Source organism: Camelus bactrianus, chromosome X (genome assembly GCF_048773025.1).
Source record: "Camelus bactrianus isolate YW-2024 breed Bactrian camel chromosome X, ASM4877302v1, whole genome shotgun sequence".
Taxonomy (NCBI): domain Eukaryota; kingdom Metazoa; phylum Chordata; class Mammalia; order Artiodactyla; family Camelidae; genus Camelus; species Camelus bactrianus.
In genome coordinates this window covers 37,398,123-37,423,492 of record NC_133575.1, presented here as the reverse complement: position 1 = coordinate 37,423,492, position 25,370 = coordinate 37,398,123, and the positions used below count along the sequence as shown (strand labels likewise).

Sequence of the window (25,370 nt, the reverse complement as noted above, 5' to 3'; positions counted from 1 at the left end):
TCAATAACTTGTAATAGTTTAAAATGAGAAAGAATATGAAAAGGAATATATATGTATAAATGAATCACTATGCTGTACATCAGAAATTAACACAACACTGTACACCGACTATACTTCAATTAAAAAATACCAATGAGGTATTTGCCTTCTGGAAACAAAGAGATGACAGCCTGTCACCCTGCATCTTCCCTGTGTGTGCCCTCTGGGCCCATGGTGGCAGTGACATCCCTACGGGCTTCTGAACCATTTGGGAGATGGGGTCATTCATCCCTTTTCTTGAAGGATAACACATGTTCACAGCCAAATAGCTTTACCAGCCTGTTTCCTGTCTGTAGACTCCCAGAAATCCAACAGTCTTCCTTCCTTTTCTCCTGCCTCTGTCCTCTTCAGCCTAAGCTGAAGAGGGTTTCTACTGAGATGGTTGACTGGATCCACAAATCCTACACCTGCTCATCTTTTTAGCAACTGGTTGTCCAGCTATCCTCTTGGTGTACACCTTCTCATAGTTTGCAACATGGATAGGCTGAGAATTTTCCAAAGCTTCATACTCTAGTTCCTTTTTACTAACAATTCCTTCTTCAATTTCTCTCTTTCTGCCTCCATTTTACTAGAAGTATCGAGGAGAAATCAAGCCTTGCCTTAAACACTTTGCTGAGAAGTCTCCTCAGCTCAAAATCCAAGTTTGTCACTTCCCAGTTCTACTTCCCACCCAAGAACACAATCCAGCCAAATTCTCTGCTGCTTTATAATAAATCACCTTCCTCACTTCCACTGAGGCCTCACCAAAAATATCCTTAATGTTCATCTGTATTCCTACCAACAGTCTTTTTGAGGCATCCAGAACTTTCTACCAAGCACCTTAAAAATCGTTCCAGGCTCTACCCATGGCTCAATTCTAAAGCCACTTTCATGTGTTTTTTTTGGGGGGGGGGGAGGGTTGGAAATAATTAGGTTTATTTATTTAATGTTCTAATGGAGGTACTAGGGATTAAACCCACGGCCTCGGGCATGCTAAGCATGAGCTCTACCACTTGAGTTATACCCTCCCTCACCTCCATGTTGTGTTAGGTATTTGCTACAGAGGCACCTCACTTCCCAGGACAGAAAGCTCTATTAGTTTCCTAGGGCTGTTATAACAAAGTACCACAAACTAGGTGGCTCAAAACAACAGAAATGTATTGTCTTGAGGTTTGGGAAGCTAGAAGTCCAAAATCAAGGTGTCAGCAGGACCATGCTAGGGAAGGAATCGTCCCATACTTCTCTCCTGGCTTCTGGTGGCCCCAGGCACTTCTTGTCCTATAGATGTATCACTCCAGTCACATGGTCACCTTCTCCTTCTGCGTCTTCACATGGTCTTCCTCCTGAGTTTGCATGTCTCTGTGTCTAGATTTCTCTTTTTTATTTGGGGGGGTTTTTTGGGGGGGGAGTAATTAGGTTATTTATTTATTTATTTATTTATTTATTTATTTATTTATTTATTTATAGAAGAGGTACTGGGGATTGAACCCAGGACCTTGTGCATGCTAAGCCTGTGCTCTACCACTTTGAGCCTCCCCTACTTTATTTAATTTTATTTATTTATTTATTTTTAGATTTCCCTTTTTTATAAGGACACAGTCATACTGGATTAGCAACCACCGAATGACCTCATTTTAACTTGATTACTTCTGTAAAGACCCTAGTTCCAAATAAGGTCACATTCTGAGGTAATGGGGGTTGGGACTTCAATATATTTTCTTTGGGGGGGACACAATTTTACCCATAACAGGCTCCTGGCAGATTCACAGGGTGGCTGTGCTTACCCAGTGAGAGCAGATGGCTGTAGTTCTCCAGCATCACATCCTGATACAGGCGCCTCTGAGTGGAGTCCAGCTGCTGCCACTCCTCCCTGCTGAAGTCCACGGTCACATCTTCAAAGGACACTGAGACCTGGAACAATATAATTCTGTTCAGGGTGACATGGTCAGCCCTAGGAGATGAGGGAAAATAGATCTGGTGGCAGTTAAACAAGCGTGTTTTCTTTATTGAAGTATAGTCAGTTTACAATGTTGTGTCAATTTCTGGTGTATAGCATAATGTTTCAGTCATATAACCATACATATATTCCTTTTCATATTCTTTTTTGTTATAGGCAATTACGAGGTACTGAATATAGTTCCCTCTGCTATGTAGTAGGATTTTGTTATTTATCTATTTTTTGTATAGTAGTTAGTATCTACAAATCCCAAACTCCCAATTTATTTCTTCCCACCCCTTTTCCCCACTGGTAACCATAAGTTTGCTTTCTATGTCTGTGAGTCTGTTTCTGTCTTGTAAATAAGTTCATTTGTGTTATTTTTTAGATTCCACATAAAAGTGATATCATATGGTATTTTGCTGTCTTTCTGGCTTATTTCATTTACTATGACAATCTCCAGGTCTATCCATGTTGCTGCAAATCAGCCATTTTCTCTTGATGCCTTTTTTCCCCTCAACTCTAATTTAATTCCATAGTTGTCAAAATATATACTCTGTATCATTTCAACATATGTCTACCTAGAAGAATGTTTCATGTGTCCCTGGAAAGGAATGTACATTCAGCTGTTGGTGGGGATAGTGTTCTATAATATATAAATCAACTTGGTTGATTGTTGTTGAAATTTTATGTCACTTTACTCATTTGTCTTATACTTGTGCAACCAATTATTTGTCAACTTTTTGGTAAAAATTGACAAGGAAATGTTAAAGTTTATATGACTATGCAAAGGACTTAGAGCACACAAAGCAAGGAATAGCATGGAGGAGTTATACTATGTAGTGCTAAGACTTACTATAAAACTACAATAATTCAGATAGTGTGGTATTGATAGAAGTACAGACACATATATCAATGGAACAGAATAGAGAGTCCAGAAACAAACCCATGCACATATGGTGAATTAGTTTATGGCAAATGAGTCAAATATATACAATGTAAAAATGACAGTCTCTTCAATAAATGGTGTTGAGAAAACTCAACAGCCACGTGCAAAAGAATGAAAACTGGATCACTATCTATACCATACACAAAAGTTAACTCAAAGTGAATTAAAGACTTGAACATAAGACCAGAAACCTTACAACTCTTAGATGAAAACATCAGTGGTAAGCTCCTTGACATAAGTCTTGGAGATGAATTTTTGGATTTGACACAAAAGCAAAGGCAACAAAAGCAAAAATAAACAAGTGGGACTATATCAAACTAAAAAGTATATGCACAGCCAAAAAAACCTTCAACAAAATGACAAAGCAGCCTAATGAATGGGAAAAAATATTTGCAAACCATATATCTGATAAGGGGTTAATATCCAAAATATATAAAGAAGTGATACAACTCAACAGCAAAAAAACTCCAAAGAGTCTGATTTAAAAATGGGCAGAGGATCTGAATAGACATTTCTCCAAAGAAGACATACAGATGGCCAACAGGTATGTAAAAAGGTACTTAACATCACTAATCATCAGGGAAATGCAAATCAAAACCACAATGAGATATCACCTCATACCTGTTAGAGTGGCTATTACTAAAAAGACAAGAACTAAGTGTTAGTGAGAATAGAGAAAGGGGAACCCTGATGTACTGCTGCTGGGAATGTAAATTAGTGCAGCCACTGTGGAAAACAATACGGAGGGTCCTCCAAAAATTAAAAACAGAACTAGTATATGATCCACTTCTGGGTATCTATCTGAAGAAAATGAAAACATTAAGTCGAAAAGATATATACATCCCATGTTCACTGCAGCATTATTTATAATAGCAAATATATAGAATCAACCTAAAGTAAAGAAATCAAGCAAGACAAAATTATCAAACCACAAAAAGAAAAAGAAAAAGAAAGGAACAAAGAAGAAATACAAAATCAACTGGAAACCAAGATTTAAAATGGCAATAAACACACATCTGTAAATAATTACCATAACTGTCAATGGACTAAACGTTCCAATCAAAAGACACAGAGTGGCAGATTGGATAACAAAATAAGAGCCTACAATATGCTGCCTACAAGAGACCCACTTTAGAGTGAAGGACACACAGAAATTGAAAGTGAAATCGAAATAGCAATAAAAAACCTCCCTACAAATAAAAGTCCAGGACCGGACGGCTTCACTGGGGAATTATACCAAACATACAAAGAAGAACTCATACCAGTCCTTCTCAAACTCTTCCAGAAGATTGAAAAGGAGGGAATACTCCCAAACTCACTCTATGAAGCCACCATCACCCTCATACCAAAACCGGGCAAAGACACTCCAAAAAAGAGAGATATAGGCCAATATCACTGATGAACATAGAAGCCAAAATCCTCAGCAAGATATTAGCAAACAGAATCCAACAATACATAAAAAAGATTATACATCATGACCAAGTGGGGTTCATCCCAGGGACACAAGGATGGTTCGACATATGCAAATCAATCAATGTAATACATCACATCAACAAGAGAAAGGACAAAAACCCCATGATCATCTCAATAGATGCAGAAAAAGCATTTGATAAAATTCAACACCGATTTATGATAAAAACTCTCACCAAAGTGGGTATAGAGGGAACATATCTCAACATCATAAAAGCTATATATGACAAACCTACAGCCAGCATAGTACTCAACGGTGAAAAACTCAAAAGCTTCCCACTAAAATCTGGGACAAGACAAGGATGCCCATATCACCACTCCTATTCAACATAGTCTTGGAAGTCCTAGCCACAGCAATCAGACAAGAGAGAGAAATAAAAGGGATCCAAATTGGAAGAGAAGAGGTAAAAGTGTCACTATATGCTGACATGTTACTATATATAGAAAACCCTAAAAGGTCTACACAAAAACTACTAGAACTGATCGAAGAATTCAGCAAGGTAGCAGGTTACAAGATTAACGTTCAAAAATCAGTTGCATTTCTTTACAGTAATAATGAATCAACAGGAAAAGAAAGTAAAGAAACAATCCCCTTTAAAATAGCACCCAAAGTAATAAAATATCTGGGAATAAATCTAACCAAGGAGGTGAAAGAATTATACACAGAAAACTATAAACCATTGATGAAAGAAATTAAAGAAGACTTTAAAAAATGGAAAGATATCCCATGCTCTTGGATTGGAAGAATCAATATGGTTAAAATGGTCACACTGCCCAAGGCAATCTACAGACTTAATGCAATCCCTATCCAATTACCCAGGACATATTTCACAGAACTAGAACAAATCATAATAAAATTCATATGGAACTATCAAAGACATAGAATTGCCAAAGCATTACTGAAGAGAAAGAAAGAGGCTGGAGGAATAACTCTCTCAGACTTCAGACAATACTATCGAGCTACAGTCATCAAGACAGCATGGTATTGGTACAAGAACAGACATATAGACCAGTGGAACAGAATAGAGAGCCCAGAAATGAACCCACAAACTTTCGGTCAACTAATCTTTGACAAAGGAGGCAAGAATATACAATGGAATAAAGACAGTCTCTTCAGCAAATGGTGTTGGGAAAACTGGACAGAGCATGTAAAGCAATGAGGCTAGAACACTCCCTTACACCATACACAAATATAAACTCAAAAAGGATCAAAGACTTAAACATAAGACAAGATACAATAAACCTCCAAGAAGAAAATATAGGCAAAATATTATCTGACATACATCTCAAAAATGTTCTCCTAGAACAGTCTACTCAAGCAACAGAAATAAAAGCAAGAATAAACAAATGGGACCTAATGAAACTTACAAGCTTCTGCACAGCAAAGGAAACCAGAAGTAAAACAAAAAGACAACCTATGGAATGGGAGAAAATCTTTGCAAATGAAACCGACAAAGGCTTGATCTCCAGAATATATAAGCAGCTCATACAACTTAATAAGAAAAACACAAACAACCCAATCCAAAAGTGGGCAGAAGACCTAAGCAAGCAATTCTCCAAGGAAGACATACAAATGATCAATAGGTACATGAAAAAATGCTCAATATCACTAATTATCAGAGAAATGCAAATCAAAACTACAATGAGGTATCACCTCACACCAGTCAGAATGGCCATCATTCAAAAATCCACAAATGACAAATGCTGGAGAGGCTGTGGAGAAAAGGGAACCCTCCTTCACTGCTGGTGGGAATGCAGTTTGGTGCAGCCACTGTGGAAAACAGTAGGGAGATTCCTCAAAAGACTATGAATAGACTTACCATGTGACCCAGGAATCCTGCTCCTGGGCATATATCCAGAAGGAACCCTACTTCAAAATGACACCTGCACCCCAATGTTCATAGAAGCACTATTTACAATAGCCAAGACATGGAAACAGCCTAAATGTCCATCAACAGATGACTGGATAAAGAAGAAGTGGTATATTTATACAACAGAATACTATTCAGCCATAAAACGACAACATAACACCATTTGCAGCAACATGGATGTTCCTGGAGAATATCATTCTAAGTGAAGTAAGCCGGAAAGAAAAAGAAAAATACCATATGAGATTGCTCATATGTGGAATCTAAAACAAACAAACAAACAAACAAACAAACAAACAAAGCATAAATACAAGATAGAAATAGACTCATAGACATAGAATACAAACTTGTGGTTGCCAAGGGGGTGGAGGGTGGGAAGGGATAGACTGGGATTTCAAAATTGTAGAATAGATAAACAAGATTATACTGTATAGCACAGGGAAATCTATACAGGATCTTAAGGTAGCTCACAGAGAAAAAAATGTGACAATGAATATATATATATATATATGTTCAGGTGTAACTGAAAAATTGTGCTCTACACTGGAATTTGACACAACATTGTAAAATGATTATAAATCAATTAAAAAATGTTAAAAAAGAAGTGAGAGGATGGAAAAAGATATTTCATGCAAATGGAAATGGCAAGAAAGCAATACTTATATCAGACAAAATAGACTTAAAGGCTATAAAGAAAGATAAAATAGAATCAACCTAAGCACCCATCAGCAGAAAATGGATAAAGAAAATATGGTACATATGTACAATGGAATATTATTTAGACATAAAAAGAAGGAAATCTTGCCATTTGCAACAACATGTATGAACCTTGAGGGCATTATGCTAAGTGAAATAAGTCAGACTAAGACAAATACCATATGATCTCACTTATACATGGAATCTAAGAAAAACAAACAAAAAAATAGCTCATAGACACAGAGAACAGTTGGTGGTTGCCAGAGGCAGGAGTGGGTGGTGGGTGAAATAGGTGAGGGGATCAAAAGGTACGAACTTCCAGTTACAGAATGAATAAGTCATGGAGATGTAATACACAGCATGGTGTCTATAGTTAATAATACTGTATTCCATATTTGAAAATTGCTAAGAAAGTAAATCTTGAAAGTTCTCATCACAAGAAAAAAATTTTGTAATTATGTATGGTAATGAGTGTTAGCTAGACTTATTATGCTGATCATTTCACAATATATACAATATTGAATCATCATGTTGTACACATGAAACTAATATAATGTTACATGTCATAAAAAATAACCAAGTGAAAAGTCTAGAACTGAAAAATGTAATCTGAAACTAAACAACTTACTAGATGGGCATAACAGCAGAAAGAGTTAATGAACGTCAAGACAGACCAACAGAAATTGCCCAGTCTGAAAAGCAGAGAGAAAAATAATTTTTTAAAAAGAATACAGTCTCAGGGATGGATAAGACAACATCAAAAGATCTAACATACATGTAACTGGAGGCCCAGAAGGAGAAGAGAAAGATATTTTAAAAAATAATAGGCAGAAACTTCCCAAATATGGTAAAAGATATAAATTTACAAGATTCAAGATACCTGGAAAACCCCAAGCAGGATAAATTCACAGAAAACCACACCTATGCACATTGTAGTCAAACTAATGAAAACCAAGGAAGAAAAGAGTTTGGAAGCAGCTAGAAAAATACAAAACAAAACAAAACAAAAAATGACATACTATATACACAGAAACAGTGATTAAAATGACCACTCACTGCTCAGCAGAAGAAATCGAGGTCAAAATACAGAATACAAAATACAAAAATTTTACATGCTAAAGAATGTAAGTGTTATCTGGCTGGGCAAAGTTAGGAGTTCCTTGATTAGGTCTCAAGGCCTAGGAATAATTCTTCATGGCTTTTGGCTCTACCCTCTGTGTTTTTGGTCCCACCTCATGAGCCATCTTTCCTATTTCATGAAAAGATGAAAGGTAGCATTTCATGAAAGGTAGTAGAAGAGTTTTCTCAGTCGGCTTCTTGCCAGTAGAATTTTGAAGGTTCAACATCTTTCCATTTTTGTACTGTCTCTATTCTTTCAGTCTAAGGTGGTAGTGTTTCTGCTCATATAGTTTGCTCTAAAATTTTATGAGGTGTCTGTTAATCTCATTGGGTTCACTCTCCTAGACAAAAACTGTGCACCCACAGACCTCTTTAAGGTAAGCCATTCTCTACCTTGGACTCTTGCTGAAATGGCTGAGGGACTGAGAAGATCTATGATGTACCCTTAATCTTTTCATAGGAGTTGTGTGTGGCTGAATGCTCTGATCCTCTGATCATTCTGAGGTCTTAACAAAAGGTTGTATAGTCACACCTTTTGCTTTATTTCTAAACCATAGTTTCCTGATAGTGTTTCAAAGCCATCTTAATTTTAGAATCTTATTTTAGCTATCTGCAGAGGCTAATAATTTTTAAAACTATCAAGTTCTGGATCCTTTGTGTTTAACAGTCTGTCTCTCTATTTATCTCCTTTTTACATTTTGCTAAAAGCAAGAAGAAACTAGGTGCCTTCAGCACTTTTCTTGGAAGCATCAGATAGATCACTAAGTTCATTAAGCACAATGCTTTACTTTCCACGTAACTGTAGAAGACAGTGTTGCTAAGGTTCTATCACACAGGATTTTCCAGTTTCCAAACCATGTTCTTCGTTTCCTTTTGAACCTTCAGCAGCAGCATCCTAAAGTCCAAATTTCTACTAATAGTCTGTTCAAGCAATTTTGGATTTCTCTAACATGCTCCTTAAAATCCTTCCCTGCCACCCACATCCCATTTGAAAGATAATCCATTTTGAGGTATTTGTCAAGACAACACCCTATTCCCAGTACCAAAATCTGTGTTAGTTTTTTATTTGATGCATACATAGCAAATTACCCTAAAATTTAGCGAGTTACAACAACATCTATTATCTCACAGTGGGTCAGGAGTTCAGGTGTGGCTTAGCCAGGTCCTCTCACTAAGGGTCTCTCACTAGGCTGCAATCAAGGTGTTGGCAGGGGCTATGTTCATCTTGAACACTGACTTGGAATGACCCACTTCCAGGCTCAGTCAAGTAGTTGTTGGTAAGATTTAGTTTCTCGAGGACTATTGTGCTGAGTGATTCATTTCCTCATTGATTGCTGGCCAGAGGCTGCTCTCAGTCCCTTACCATACAGATCTCTCAACAAGGAAGTTCACAACATGGCAGCTGGCTTCACTGGAGCAAGCAAGCGAGAAGAGCAGGAGAGAGTGCCAGCAAGATGGAAGTTACAGTCTTTTATAATCTAATCTTGTAAGTGCCATCCCATCACTGTTGTCATATTCTATTTCTTAGAAGCAAGTCACTAGGTCCAGCTGACACACAAATAGGAGTGAATTACACAAGGGTATGAATACCAAGAAGTGGGGATCACTGAGAGCCAACTTAGAAGGCTGCCTACTATAACAACATACCAAAATTTGCATGAAGAAGATAGAGATAAATTTAGAAGTAAATTTTAGCTTTAAATGCTTATATTAGAAAAGATTCTAAAATTAATGACCTAAACTTTAACCTCAAGGAGCTAGAAAATAAAAGACCAAATCAACCCAAAGAAAGTAAAAGAAAAGAACTAGCAAAGACCACAAAATTAATGAAGTAGAAAGCAAGTGATAGAACAAGTTAACAGAAAAATTCATTCAAGTGGGATTATAGACCTAAATATAAAAACTAAAATTAAAAATGCCCTAGAAGAAAACGTAAGAGAGTATCTTTGCAATGCTGGGACAAGCAAAGATTTCTTGACATAGTACAAAAAGCAACAACTATAAAAGAAAATTTTGATAAATGGGACTTTATCAAAGTCAAAACTTCTGCTCATCAAAAGATGCCATTAAGAAAACAAAAAGTCAAGACAGACTGGGAGAAAATATTTGCAATACACATACAAAAGACCTAGCTTGAGAATGGATAAAGAACTCCTACAAAGCAAAAAGAAAAACACACATAACCCAATTTTTTAAATGGAGGAAATATTTGAACAGACACACAAAAAAAGACATACAAATGGCCTATGAAGCATATGAAGAGATGTACAACATCATTCATTAGTTATAAGGGAAATGCAATTTAAACTAGGCTGAGATGGCACTATACACTCACTTTCAAAGCTAAAATTAAAAACAAACTGAAAAATTGCTAGTGGAGATGCCAAACTGAACTATCACTTTAGAAACCTGTTTGGCAGTTTCTAACAAAGTTAAACATACACCAGTCTATAATCTAGCTGGAATTCCATTCCTTGGTAGTTTAAAAAAAATGACGACAATACATCCTCAGAAAAAATTCACAAGAATGTTTATACCAGGTTTCATCACGATAAGCTAGAAACATTCCAAATGTTCATCACCAAGTAAGTGCACAAAAATAGTATATTCATACAATGCAATAGTCAGCAATAAAAATGAAAGAGATACTGGTAGACACAACAACCTGGATGCCTCTCAAAAATATTCTGTTATTTTATAAATAGATGCCAAACACAGAGCTAAACACAAACCCTGTGATTCTTGTTTATATGACAATCAAGGACTGGCAGAGCTAATCTACAAGGATTAAAAATATTAACAATGGTTGCCTAGAGGGAGGATATTGACTCATCAAGAGAGAACTTTCAAGGGTGATGGATATGTTCTATATTTTAATCTGGGTGATGGGTATATTTTATTTGTCAAAATTCATCAAACTATATATTTAAGATCTGGGTAATTCAATGTATTGCAAATATAACTCAGTTTCAAAAAACAAAGTTCACGTTAGAAATATATGCAGGATACACTGTGGGCTGCAAAGAGAAAACAGTCAATTCCACTGGGGATGCAGGTTTAGGGTCTGTAGAGATGGTATAGTTTAAACAGAATCCTGGAAAAAAATAAGTGTGATGGTAAGTGGGGTAAAATATTTTCCAGAAAAGACAAAGAGACTGGTCTGGAGACAAGAAAATACATAGTAATTAAGGAAAGAGCAAATTGCTCTGTGAAAAGGAGAGAAGGTTATGTGATATGTCAAGGAGGCAATTATGAGGAAACAATAATCCAAGGAAGTATGCTGGAGTCTGACTGTGAAAATAACACGAATTCTTTTAGTAATAGATAACCACTGACGTGTTTTATATATCGGGAAAAAGATATTACTTGAGTTTTATTAAAATGACTATCCTTTCTCTAACTACTGCATTTCAGTATATACAAATAGTTCACTATGAAAATTTATTCTTTCAGAAGTACTTCAGCTAATAAATGTTATAAAAGCAAGTATCACCAATGGCTGCCAAAATCACTGGGTGAAATACTGAAGGGACTTTATAATCTTTGGTTACACCCTCCTATACTTTTGGTGGGAATGTAGTTTGGTGCAGCTACTATGAAAAAGAGTATGGAGATTCCTTTAAAAACTAAAAATAGACTTACCATATGATCCAGCAATCCCACTCCTGGGCATATAGCCAGAGAAAACTCTAATTTGAAAAGATACATAGACCCCAGTGTTCATAACAACACTATTTACAATAGCCAAGATATGGAAGCAACCTAAATGTCCATCAACAGATGACTGGATAAAGAAGTTGTGGTATATATGCACAATGGAATATTACTCAGCCATAAAAAAGAATAAAATAATGCCATTTGCAAGCAACATGGACGGACCTGGAGATTGTCATTCTAAGTGAAGTAAGCCAGAAAGAGAAAGAAAAATACCATATGATATCACTTATATGTGGAATCAAAAAAAAAAGACAAACAAACTTATTTACAAAACAGAAACAGACTCACAGACATAGAAAACAAACTATGGTTACCAGGGTGGGAAGCAAGTGGGAAGGGATAAATTGGGAGCTCGAGATTTGCAGATACTAACTAATATATATAAAATAGATAAATAACAAGTTCATACTGTATAACACAGGGTATGTTCAAGGTATGTTCAATATCTTATAGTAACTTAAGGTGAAAAAGAATATTAAAACAAATATATGTATGTTCATGTATGACTGAAGCATTATGCTTCAGAAATTGACACAACATTGTAAACTGACTATACTTCAATAAAAATGTATAAAATATGAAATGATAATGATGTCAAAGGGATGATACAAGGGGGAGAAAAAGAACTAGCAAAACCAGGGATAACTTAAAAAGGGAATTCACCCTCTAAAACTCCCATACTTCCAATAAGGAAGGAAGATAAAATTTGATGAAGACAGACAACCATTATATATTCATACAAGAGCTCAGAGAAGTAAATAAAGCTGTTGCTCCATTAACCCCTGGAGTTCTGAACCCTACAACTATTCTGACTTTGGTACCATAGTCTGCAAAATTTTCCTCTGTAGTTTATTAGTATTTTGCTCTTTTTTTAAATGTTTCTCTAGCTAATGAGTCTAAATTCTTGTTTGATTTTACTTATTAAGGACTTCAGTATTTTTTTCTTTATTGAACTATAGTCAGTTTACAATGTGTTAATTTCTGGTGTACAGCATAGTCATTCAGTTTTATACACACACACACACACACACATATATATATTCCTTTTCATATTCTTTTTCATTATAGGCCATTACAAGGTATTAAATATAGTTCCCTGTGCTATACAGTAGGACCTTGTTGTTTATCTATTTTATATAATAGTTTCTATCTGCAAATCCCGAACTCCCAATTTATTCCTCCCCACCTCTCCCCCTCGGTAACCATAGTTTGTTTCCTATGTCTGTGAGTCTGTTTCTGTTTTGTAAATAAGTTCATTTGTGTCTTTCTTTTTTTTAGAATCCAAATATAAGTGATATCACATGGTATTTTTCTTTCCCTTTCTGGCTTACTTCACTTAGAATGATGTTCTCCAGAGGACTCCAGAATTCATGGCAAAGGATTCCTCGTGGGTTTCAGGACTCTCATTTTCTCTAGTCATTCACAGGAAACAGGGAAATGTGTCCCACGGGAGGGATCTATAATTATTGAATATGTAGATGATTTGCTGGTAGCCTCCATAACTGAAAAGTAATGCAAAAACCTGGTATTTTGGCTTTGTTACCATTCCTTGCTTCACTGGGGCATAAGGCCTCCCCAGACAAATTCTAATATTGCCAAACTGAAGTAAAATATTTATGGTATCTGTTGTTGGGTAAGGCAGGAAATTTAGTGGATGAAAGGGCCGACTACAATAAAACAACCTAGACACCTTGGGGTGCTCGGAGGGTACTGCGGGCAGCGGGTCCCAGCTCCTGTAGAGAATGCAAAGCCTTGGGTGAAGCATGCGTCTAGTGATTCTCCAGAGCCTCTGACTTGGTCCCTGGAATTGGAAGAGGCTTGTGAACAGCTGAAACTGGCTACAGTCTCTCCCCCAGCTTTGGGGCTTTGAAATATTGAAAAACTTTCCCAATTGTTTTGTCATGAAAATAAAGGCGCTGTTCATGGAATTTTAACTCAAAAGGTGGGGTTAGACTACAGACCAGTAGCACATTTCTCAGTTCTTTGGGATGTTGTGGCACTGGGAGTGCCTGGATGCCTCCAAGTGGTGGCAGGAGCCATGCTGGGCCAGATATCTTATGTGCCTACAACTCGGCATCTATCGGCATGCCATCTGACTAACTATGAACAAGCATTCCTATCCAATCCTTGTCTTGTACTTGGAAGATGCGATCTCTGAAACCCTGCTACTCTTTTACAAGATCCAGACCAAATAGATGATCACGAGTATGCAATGGTAGTAGCAGAAGACAGTAGGCAGCAACCAGATTTTTCTGATATTCCTGTTCAAAATGCACACTTGATGATGTTTACTGATGCGTCATATACCCGGATGAAAAGGGTCATCTTGAGGCTTCAGACACTGGTAACTGCTCAGGAAATCTTGGAACCTTACGTTTTGCTTGGAATTAAATCAGTACTAGCAGCCAAGTCAATAGCAATTCTAGGGTCCAAATCTTGGTTCAGGACTTTAAGTGAATCTATATGCTGAGAGTAAAAATGTGTTTGGTGTCTACTGTGTAATGGGGCAAATTTGAAACAATAGGGGATCCCTGACTTCACTGGGAACTAAAATATCATGGAAAATTAACATCCAAGTTGTTACTAGCTTCACAACTATCTGCTCAGCTATCAGTAATCCATTGTAGAGTCCACATAGGGCAGAATGACCAAATTTCTCAGGGCAATGATTTCACTGACAGAGCTGCAAAACTCACTGTTAAAACGCAGCCAACTCAACTTAGAAGCCCCATTTCTAATACAACAGGAAACTTTCATTCTGTTTTAAATAACCAGCCTTCTAAAAGGAAATGGACGGGGGTAGGGTATGGTTCAAGTGGTAGAGTGTATGCTTAACATGCACAAGATCCTGGGTTCAGAGAAGTACCTTCTCCAAAAATAAGTAATACCCCACCCCAAAAAGAAACTTAAGGAAAAAAAACTTTTAAAATATACTAAATTTTTACATAAGCAAAACAAAACAACAACCTACAGAATGGGAGAAAATTTTTGCAAGTGAAACCGACAAAGGCTTGATCTCCAGAATATATAAGCAGCTCATACGACTTAGTAAGAAAAAAACAAACAACCCAATCCAAAAATGGGCAGAAGACCTAAACAAGCAATTCTCCAAGGAAGACATACAAATGATCAATAGGCACATGAAAAAATGCTCAATATCACTAATTATCAGAGAAATGCAAATCAAAACTATGATGAGGTATCACCTCACACCAGTCAGAATGGCCATCATTCAAAAGGCCACAAATGACAAATGCTGGAGAGGCTGCGGAGAAAAGGGAACCCTCCTACACTGCTGGTGGGAATGCGGTTTGGTGCAGCCACTGTGGAAAACAGTATGGAGATTCCTCAAAAGACTATGAATAGACTTACCATGTGACCCAGGAATCCCACTCCTGGGCATATATTCAGAAGGAACCCTACTTCAAAACGACACCTGCACCCCAATGTTCATAGCAGCACTATTTACAATAGCAAGACATGGAAACAGCCTAAATGTCCATCAACAGATGACTGGATAAAGAAGAAGTGGTATATTTATAAAATGGAATACTATTCAGCCATAAAAATGACAACATAACACCATTTGCAGCAACATGGATGTCCCTGGAGAATGTCATTCTAAGTGAAGTAAGCCAGAAAGAGAAAGAAAAATACCATACGAGATCACTCATATGCGGAATCTAAAAAAAACATAAATACAAAACAGAAACAGACTCATAGACGTAGAATACAAACTTGTGGTTGCCAGGGGGATGGGGAGTGGGAAAGGACAGACTGGGATTTCAAAATGTAGAATAGATAAACAAGATTGTACTGTGTAGCACAGGGAAATATATACAGGATCTTGTGGTGGCTCACAGCGAAAGAGAATGTAACAATTAATGTATGGATGTTCATGTATAACTGAAAAATTGTGCTCTACACTGGAATTTGACACAACATTGTAAAATGACTATAACTCAATAAAAAATGTTTTAAAATATATTAAATTTTTAAAGAGTTAAAAAAGGAAATGTAAATATATGAATTTTTTTTTAAAAAAAGGAAATGGACAAATGTATTTAAAAAGGGGCTGAAAAGGGTGGGGGAGGGTATAGCTCAGTAGCAGCATGTGTGCTTAGCATGCACGAGGTCCTGGATTCAATCCCCAGTACCTCCATTAACAAACAAACAAACAAACCTACAAACCTAATTATCCCCCACCCAAAGTAAAAATAAATACTTTATAAAAATACATTAAACAAAAAGGGGCTAAAAAGGAATTTGACTGTACTATGGGAATTACCTAACAACATAATTCCTATTCCATGGTCTATTTATACTTGGTTGGTATTGTTGTATCATCAACAAAATCAGCTAAGTAATAGAGATTTTAAAGGCATTCGGCTCTCACTATGCCTACCAAAGAGATGAATTTATTCAAAACACGTTAAAGAAATATATTGTCAGCAGAATTCTTTCCAGGCCACTCCCAAATTAAGCACTGGAAGTTTTCCCCAACCAACTTTAACAGGAACTGCTGGCAGTTGGATTTCATAGAAGCAATGCTTGCAGAAGGTAAGAGGTTTTGTCTACTTACGGTGTGTATGATGTCAGGATGGCCTGATGTTTTCCTCTCTTCAAAAAGCCAGTGCTCAGGCAATGGTAAAGGTTCTCTTAATAAACATAATTTCCATGTTGGGGATACGAGAGCATATTGAATCAGACAGCAAAAGTCAATTTATTTTGACTGTCATTTAGGAATTATGCAAATGTTTACAGATTTCTATAAACTATCATATATCCTATCATCCTTAATCCCATGGACACATAGAGCAAATGAATCAAACTCTAAAGAAACTCATTGGCCAAGATTGAGCAACCAGTTAGGGTTAAAAAGGCCTACAGCTTTATCACTAGCTTGTTAAAAATTAGAACAACCCTTGCCACCAAGCGTGAAATCACTTTTTTTGAATTTATGTTGAGCAGACCTATGAATTTTGGTCTGAGACTACGTCCTGTGCCTAATTTAACTGAATCTTCTCATAATCATATCCAATTCTTAAAAGGTTTCTATCTTTCCCAGAAACCCTGAGACATAAAATCATAAGAAGCTGGAAGGAACCCCTGGAAAAGGTCAGCCCCTCTATCAAAAAGGAGATTTCATCTGAAAGTAGCTCTTTTGCCCCTTTCCTGTTTACCCATTTCTGCCCCTTTTTAATCTGAAAATAAGATCACTAAGCAATTGAAACTAACTCTGGACTTATGCTCTCCTGAATGCACACCATGCCTTGCCTAACCTGTTGATTCTTTTCCTAGGTAAAAAAGGAGTGAGAATGAAGAATTAAGCAGTTAAAGAATGACTAGATCTCTATCCCCAACAGCCCCCTTAGCAATCTTGCAGGCAGATCACATGGGCAAGACAACATCGGAAGAGAGAGTCAGCCAGTCTGTGCGCAATGGAGAATGATGCTGAAACCAACCTCCTGCATCAATGAGTCACTGAGATTCTTCCCCCCATTTTTCCCTTTAAAAACTGTCATGGCCGAGCAGAATCTCGGGAGTTGGTCTCTGGACATGAGTCCACCATCTTCCCAGATTGCTGGCTTTTCTGATTAAAGTACCTTTTTCCTTTCTACTGACATTTGCCTCTTGATTATTTGTTTTTTAATGGTGAGCTGCCAAACCTGAGTTTGGTAACACATCTACATTAAAGTGTCCCAGGGAAAGAAAGGCTGTCATCACACTGGGAGGGACCTTTCAAGTGCTGATTACCCATATGGGCTATCCAAGTTAAAAAAAAATACAGTTGGATTCATGCTTTCCCTGTGAAGCCACCCCAGGAGGACTGGACTGTTATTCCCACAAAGGACTTGAATCTTTAGTTCCCTAGAGTGATTTATATTGGTACTGAGCTCAACTGAAAGGAGGTTGAAGGGCAGTAGAATGTGTCACCCCAAAATATGCCACTTTGGCTTAGGGATTATTTCGAGCTGAAGGCAATTGAGAAGAAGAAGGTACAAGAAAAGTTCTCTGCCCTACCATTTGCCTAAAAGCAAGATATAAATTTTCAAAGGTGTCCCTCTTCTTCTCCCTACCAGGAAGGACAAAAGTTAATCACAGGAAGAGGGGAGAGCATAGCTCAAGTGGCAGAGTGTGTGCTTAGCATGTACCAGGTCCTGGGTTCAATCCCCAGTACCTCCATTAAAAATAATTAAGTAAACCTAATTACCTCCTCCCAAAAATAAAATTAAAAAAAATTTTTTAAAGGTTAATCATGGAAGACAACTCTAGACCCAATCAGCCTGGAGATGGCACCTACATAACAAACTTTACCAATTGGCCTCTATCTACCATTAGTCACCTCCCATATATTTACCATCCTGCAGTATGCTGCCCTTGGAAGCCTAAAACCATTTTCCTTTGTCCTGTCATTTCTCCATCTATATAAGCTGGAATTCTAAGCCACCACTTTGAGTTACTCATTTTTCCCTTGGGTATCTCCCAAAGATACATGAGATATACAAGTTAGTAAACTAGTTTTCTCTTATTAATTTGTCTTTTACTAAAGGGGTTCTCACCAAGAACTTAGAAGGATAAAAGGAAAATTATTTTTCCCTCCCCTACAAAGTACTCTAGCAAACGTATTACTATTCTCATAGACTGCCTTGCTGTCCCAGTCACAGTAGGGTTATTTCAGTTACTTAAGAATCACATTTTACTGGAAAACAAACATGTTATTTGTTACATAGCTTTTTTTTCCCCTGTACTCCAAGTAATGGTCTCCACAATTACATATTTCTGATCAACTCCACATTGTATTCCCAGAATAGACATGATCTGGATTAGTAATTCCAACAGCCCAGTTACTGGCAGAGTGAAGGTGGAACCATCTTCATTAGTAATTTTTGATAACACCAAAGTAAAGTAACTAATATGCATCAGGATACTCAAGCTCTAAATTTGACACAAAAGTGTTCTGTTAACTAGTTTGATTGGAAAGATCCTTATACAGGAAAGAATTCTAACTATACTACAATCAAGAGAATTGTAGGGGTAATCCTACTAGTGAAGGTGAAAGGTTCTCTCACCTTTACTATGGTAGGGGTGATGTTCAATAGACCTACTGATAGCTTTAAAGACAGTGCTGGTAAATTACATCACCCAAACTGGTAGAAATCCTATCAACAGACCCCTCAAGAGATATATTAAAGAAATCTCCCTGCTACATTTGGAATGTGGCAATGTCCTGAGCCTACTTTAATAGCCGTCAGGATTATAGGTGGATGGTTTCTCTTAATATATCTGAGGCTAGCATCACTCTTCACAACCAGACATATATCCCTTGAACCCTCGCATTATGGAATCTGTTTAAGGGGCCTGTTTGGGGACCACACAAGGGCAAAGGAGGCTTATTAGAATACAATCCTGGAAGGAATAGGAACAGGCACAGGTATAGCTAACTCTTTTGAGAGTGAGGTCTTAAATAATAAACTTAGTGCTTTGGGATAATTACAACAACACAGAATACAATTGCGAACTGGAGGGAATCACATCATGCAACATGTTTAAAAGCCATGGGAGCACAAGTAGAATGGAAACTGAGAAAATTCTGGAATTGGACTATTTGGAATAACTTCTTAATGATGGAGCAAAAAAATCACCCCAAAGTTCTCAGAGCCACTCATCTGTACAGGCCAGAAGCAGTTCGCTATCAAATAGTACTAGGACAGCATCACTAGTTTGGAGTTATAGCACTGTTCATATTCAAGGGAACAAACAGATATTGGACTATGACTATATGAGAAGGGACAGAAGGATGGTATTTTTAAAAAGCATCTCATTAGTAGACAAACAGAAATCTGGCATTTATAGATAAAGACTGCAGAAGATGGAATTACATCATTGGATTAATTTTAGTATGCAAGTTCTCTCCAGTCCCAGTATGGATAAACAAAAGTAGATGCCTATTATTCATGGAGGTTTGCATGTCTGTTATTGACTTAGACCAATGCAAGCCAATGGCCCACAGGCTGGGTTTTTCCTCAAGACTTAAAAGCAAATACATTAAGCACTGGAAGTTCAATCTGTACCCTTCAAAGAGTGCCTCGTAATAGCATACTACAAATGACCACCAGTGTCTTTGTGTTTTGCATCTGGGAAATATTATTTGGGGAGACAGAACAATTACTGCAGGGCTAAATTATGTACTTGTGATGGTAATTACTGAGTGACAGGAATTCAGGAGAAATTCTCTGGATCTTATGAGAAAAAAAAAAACCTTAATTAAAACCCCCTTAGGCTTGGACTGGGTAAGACTTCACAAGGAATTACAAAATAATACTTGAATAACGTATCATTTGAAAGAGCAAGCAATACAGACAACACAATAGTTTGTAAAAGTAACATATGAAGAACGAAGAATTTTTGCACATTGCTAATCAAGAATGTGCTTTAACCGCTGGTAAGACACATTTATAGGCTTTTTTTCTCCAATGCAAATATTATGCTGACTTTGAAAATTTACCCTGTGGTAACTTTCATAATTGCTTTGCTTTGCTACTGGATGGACCTACTGTGTATTTAGGTGGCTGCAAACTGCCCAGAGAAAGATAGAAAGGGCAATGGAGATAATTAGAAAATTATAATGTTATTATAAAAGGGAAATTGTAAGGATAAAGAAATGGAACTTTCCCTGTTGCCAAAAGAGAGAGACCTTTACCCTCTTCCTTTCCTTGAGAAAACTGGTATTAGTAAATCCTTCCTCTGCCCCTTTGATATGTAAGTAAATCTTTTAAAAGAGTAAATAAGCCTTTTGTCAGCATGACCACCCAGGAATGTTTTTCTTAAGGGCCTGGGAGCCATCCTCTTGAAATGTAAACATCAAGGAAGATAGGGCCCTATCTCCCCATCACTCTGCCTAGGAGCCTGGCTCTAAACTGTAAGTACCTGCTTGTCATAGAGACAGATGTTTCATTTTGCCTTTAGATAAAGGCAATGAACTGGCACAGACGGCCACTCCAATTACCAGGTGAACTAAGGATGACTATGTAAGAGTGTAGATAGAGCGAATTGTCCCGTAAAGTCCTCTTGCAGGAGAACTTATAAGTTGGTAAGTTATCATTTATCTTGAGAACAAGCATCTAATGGATGCTAGGTGCTCCACCACATAGAAGGGTGAGAGTTCTTCCTGTCTTTGCAATCTCTTCAGCTAATCGCTTATGGTGCGCGTTGTGGTCCGGTTTAATGCTTAGTCAATAACAAAACTATTTTCTTTCTATTTTATGTTTGTAGAAATTTCCTGGGCTGCCAAGAGATTTTATTTTTAATATTTTCTGGAATGTGCAACCACGCTGACTCTGGCTACTGCTTTTTCTGTGAGCAGTCAAGTCTCCCATCACTGACTCGGGAGTCTCATGACCTCGGCCAACATACTTGAAAGTGTGGCGAGCCAGCTTGTTAGCTTAAGGAGGGTAAAATCTCAGCCCCTTCAAAGCTCTTGGCACCAAGGACCAAGACCAATGTGTATTCACGTGGGAAGGCCTTTGATATACATTGGCAGTACTCTCCCAGGGGTGATGAGAGTACTTTGGTGTTTCACGCCAGTGAGTGGGTCAGGCTTTAGTGAGACTGCCCCTACCCTCTGCATACAGATAAAGTCCTCTCGGTTAGAGAGAAGGCTAGGTCTCAATGGCTCCGCCCACAGTATCATCACCCCTTTGCCATCAGAGGTGGCTGGTGAACCCTGACAAAATTCAAGGGAAGGGTCTGGGACCTCTGGGTGGATTCACAATAATCTATCCCTCTCGCAATCAATGAAAAACTTCTATGTCTTTGAACCCCACGCCAAAAAGGAAGCCCAGCATCACACTGGACTCTCTGGGAATGGGAGACAGAATGTGCCTCTCCTGGATGTCTTACTTGATCCTTTATATTAGCCAAACCACAAACAATGTCCTTTGAGTGGGGCACAAACCAAAAGACAGCGTAGGATGCTGTCCGGCAAGCTGAGGTGCATTTTCTGCTCCCTATCTTCGGGGTCCCCAGAGCCTAAACGACCCTGCTGAGCTACCAGTCTGTGTAACCGATGATGCTGCCTATTGGGGCCACTAGCAAAGGGAGGCAGCCTCCACTCGGAAAAGCCCCTTGGGGTACCGCCTTTGTAATCTTCCTTACACAGCTACTAGCTACAGCCCCTTGGGAAAAGCAGCTATTAGCTTGCTATTGGGCCCTTGTCCAAACTGAACACCTGACCCCTGGAGGCCCTGCAAACTCTCCAGGCCTGACAGTCCCATTTTGAGGTAGGTCAATTCAGACTCAATCACCAGTGAGGTGGGAAGGACCCAACAAGCCTCGCCTGTCAAAAGGAAAGAGTATATTCAAGAGCATAGCTGGGCTGGCTCCAGCAGCATCTTGGCTTTATGTGAAAATAGGACAGCTAACTCTTTGGAGGAAAATTTATCTCCCATTCGGCAAACCATGGAGCAAGGCTGCTGGGCTTAACGGGGCCCTCAGTTCACAGATGATCCCTCAAGTGCCTGGACCTGATCCACTAATGATTGGGCTAAGGTGGAATCTAGTAGTTTCCACTGGGCTATGCAGCTGTTTGACCTTAGAATAATTTTTTTTATTTAAATGGAGGTACTGGGGATTGAACCCAGGACCTCGTGCATGCACTCTACCACTGAGCTATTCTCCCCACCACCTTAGCAAAATTTAGAATGGATGTAGGCGCTCCTCTCAGCAGGCAGAACTCAAGGCTATTCTTCTTACAATTCTGGCCAATGTTCCCTTTGATATTTATTGACTCTTGAGCTATTGCCAGTGTCCAGCTGTGCAGACTCCCACTTAGAAGACTACAGGCTGGGATTGGACAGGCCTCTTTGGTATCATGGACTGTGGAAACAAATCACAGCTATTAATTGAATGGTCTGGGTCACCCACATAGGTGTCCATGGTAAGGGTCCATTCTCTGATGACACTGACTGGAGTCAGGTTGCTGACGGAGCCTTCGGTGCCCAGATTACTGCTATTGCTTTTCTTCATCCATCGTCCCATAGACATGTCAACACAGCCATCATCATGGATTGGGCACAAATGACAAGACTCCACCTTTCTGATGCAGAGGCTGCCATTGCATGCCAAACTGTGACTCCTTCCAAAAGATGACCCACTGGGATGCACATAGCATGAAGTGTGGGCCTGTCTGCTCCTGGCAAACCGCCTCACACCTTAAGAGCCTGCTCTCAGGGATTTCACCACTGTTGCACTATTGCCAACATTTTTTCAGGTTGAACTGCTGCTGTTTCAGTCTGTTCAGCTGACTCCAGCCACACCATTGTGGCTCTTAGAATTCAGCTGTGTCAGGTTTTCAGCTTTCTGGACTATTTATTGGCAGCCTGAAAATGGTCCGCCTTTTATTGCAAAAGCTGTGTGATGATAGGCTGATAGTCAAGGTATTTGATAAAAGACTTCCACACTCTCTACCATCTACCGGCATCTGGTATTGCTGAGCGATGGAATGACCTCCTCAAAAATGGACTCGAGATGGGTAGGGGTATAGCTCAATGGCAGACAGTGTGCTTGGCATTCGGGAGGTCCTGGGTTCAATCTCCAGTATCTCCACTTTAAAAAAAAAATTTAATGGATTCAAAAGGATTTCAGAATCTGCCACTCTCACCTCCACCTGGTCCGCACACCCTAGTTAGGGAGTTTGGTCAATGACAATGTCTGTCCCCAGAGAGGAATCATCTCGCTTCAGCTGCACCCTGGGTAATTAATGATCACAACAAAAGGTGTTAGGGGTTAGATGGACGTATTTTGACAAGTTGGGATCCTCTATTGAACATGCCTGGGTATAATCTTTCTTTCACCTAGCAAGCCCAGACTAGCCTGGCTGGTAACCCTCTGGGCAGCAGCCCAGCCAGAAGGGAGGCAGCCTAAGAGACTGACATTTAATTCTGGTTCAGCTACCTGGATTGTTTGGTTGGACCGACACTGTTCTAGATCATAAAGATAATTATTATTTGGCTCGGTACACTGCTTACTATGTCCCCCTACAGTGACCCACATGGGCCATTCAGATGAAAGGTCTGGGAACTGGTAGGAGATCACTGGGAGATGGTGGGGAGGAGGTGAATTTATAGCTATTAGAACGGGCCATAATGATTTTGTGTCAGGAGAGGATGCACAACAACACAGAACCTGAAGAGGAAACACCTTAGACTCCAGGAGGTCCAGGAAAGGGAGGGACATTCATGATCTTTGTCTTTAAGAACCACCCCTGAAGCCTTCCTCACAAAGGAAAATGCCCTGGTATATCGCCCCCAAACTGTGGCAAGGACCTTACATTTCACTGGCTGTTACATCCTCCAATACCTGCAACTGGACGTTATCACCATTCCCCTTAATCTTGAGAAGTCTAAAAGGAACAGCAAGGAGGACCCCAGCTCCTGCATTTCACACGCAAAACACCTGTCAACACCTCCAAATGTCTCCTTAAACCCCTTCCCTTGGCCATTGCTCAATCATTCTGTAGGGCAGAAGAATGCCACGTGGCTGGTAGCACAGACATATATATAGGACTAGACTCATATAGACAAGACTCAGAACCCTTGACAATGATGAACTTCACCTGAGCCCTGAAAACAGTGACAGCTAAGAAATCCCCCCACCTGTCTGTGTTCCTCTTCAAGAAATGCCTTACGACACAGAATCATTCTTCCCACGTGACTCAGATAAACCTAGCTGTCCACTCTTTCCTGTGACCCCCATAGGACGTGCAAATGACTCCCTTTTTTACTGGTGACAAGGTCAAATGCTGACCTTTCTCCTTTTGCCTGAATCTGTGGAGAAGCCAGACACAGGCTCTTCAACTCCCCATTCTCTGTCTCATGAATGATTAACTGAGATTAGAAATTTGTGCCCATGTATGTATATGTATGACTGAAACTTTACGCTGTACGCCAGAAATTGACACATTGTAAATTGACTATACTTCAATTTTTTAAAAAATGATAGAGAAAAATACAAAAAAAAAAGAAACTAAACAAGCTGGACACAGAGATAAACACTGTCTTTTCAGCTGTCTGAGACTTCCTCTGACTGCAAAACAACTCCACCTGTGAATCTCCACACTGTGACTTGTCTCCTCCTCTCTTTGGAAGTACGAGGCCAAACCACCCAGCTGACACAGTCCGATCTTCAGATCTGGGGTGTTTCCCCAATTGCAACAGCCGGAAGAAAATCAATTTCAAGATGGGATTAGACTGAGGCCTTCATATAGGTGCCTTTATAAGGAGAAACATGTGGGAGAGGATATAGCTCAAGTGGTAGAGCACGTGCTTAGCATGCACGAGGTCCTGGGTTCAATTCCCAGCATTCCCTCTAAAAATAAATCAAACCTAATTGCCCCCCCCAACAAATTAATAAAAATAAACAAATTTTTAAAAGGAGAAATGTCACAGTTTGCTCTCACTCTCTCTGCAATCACCCTCTGCCCACGCACAAAGAGATCACCTGAAGACAGCAAGATGGTAGCTAGCTAGATGGTAGCCGCCTGCAGCCAAGAAGAGGGCTCTCACCAAGACCAGACCCCAGCACCATGAGAAAAACA

At 38.9% G+C, this 25,370-nt stretch overlaps 1 protein-coding gene across 3 annotated transcripts in view; it reads right to left on the bottom strand.

The window, feature by feature from the left end:
- ZNF81 (zinc finger protein 81) overlaps positions 1–25,370 on the bottom strand; it is a 70,691-nt gene that overhangs the window by 32,841 nt on the left and 12,480 nt on the right. For 2 of the 3 annotated variants that reach the window (XM_010968100.3, XM_074359577.1), the window contains one exon: positions 1,803–1,929. In XM_010968100.3, coding sequence (XP_010966402.1) covers positions 1,803–1,929 — 127 coding nt within the window. Of the gene's footprint in view, positions 1–1,802; positions 1,930–16,355; positions 16,972–25,370 lie in introns of those variants that run through there. The other variant, XM_074359576.1, reaches the window with a different exon arrangement.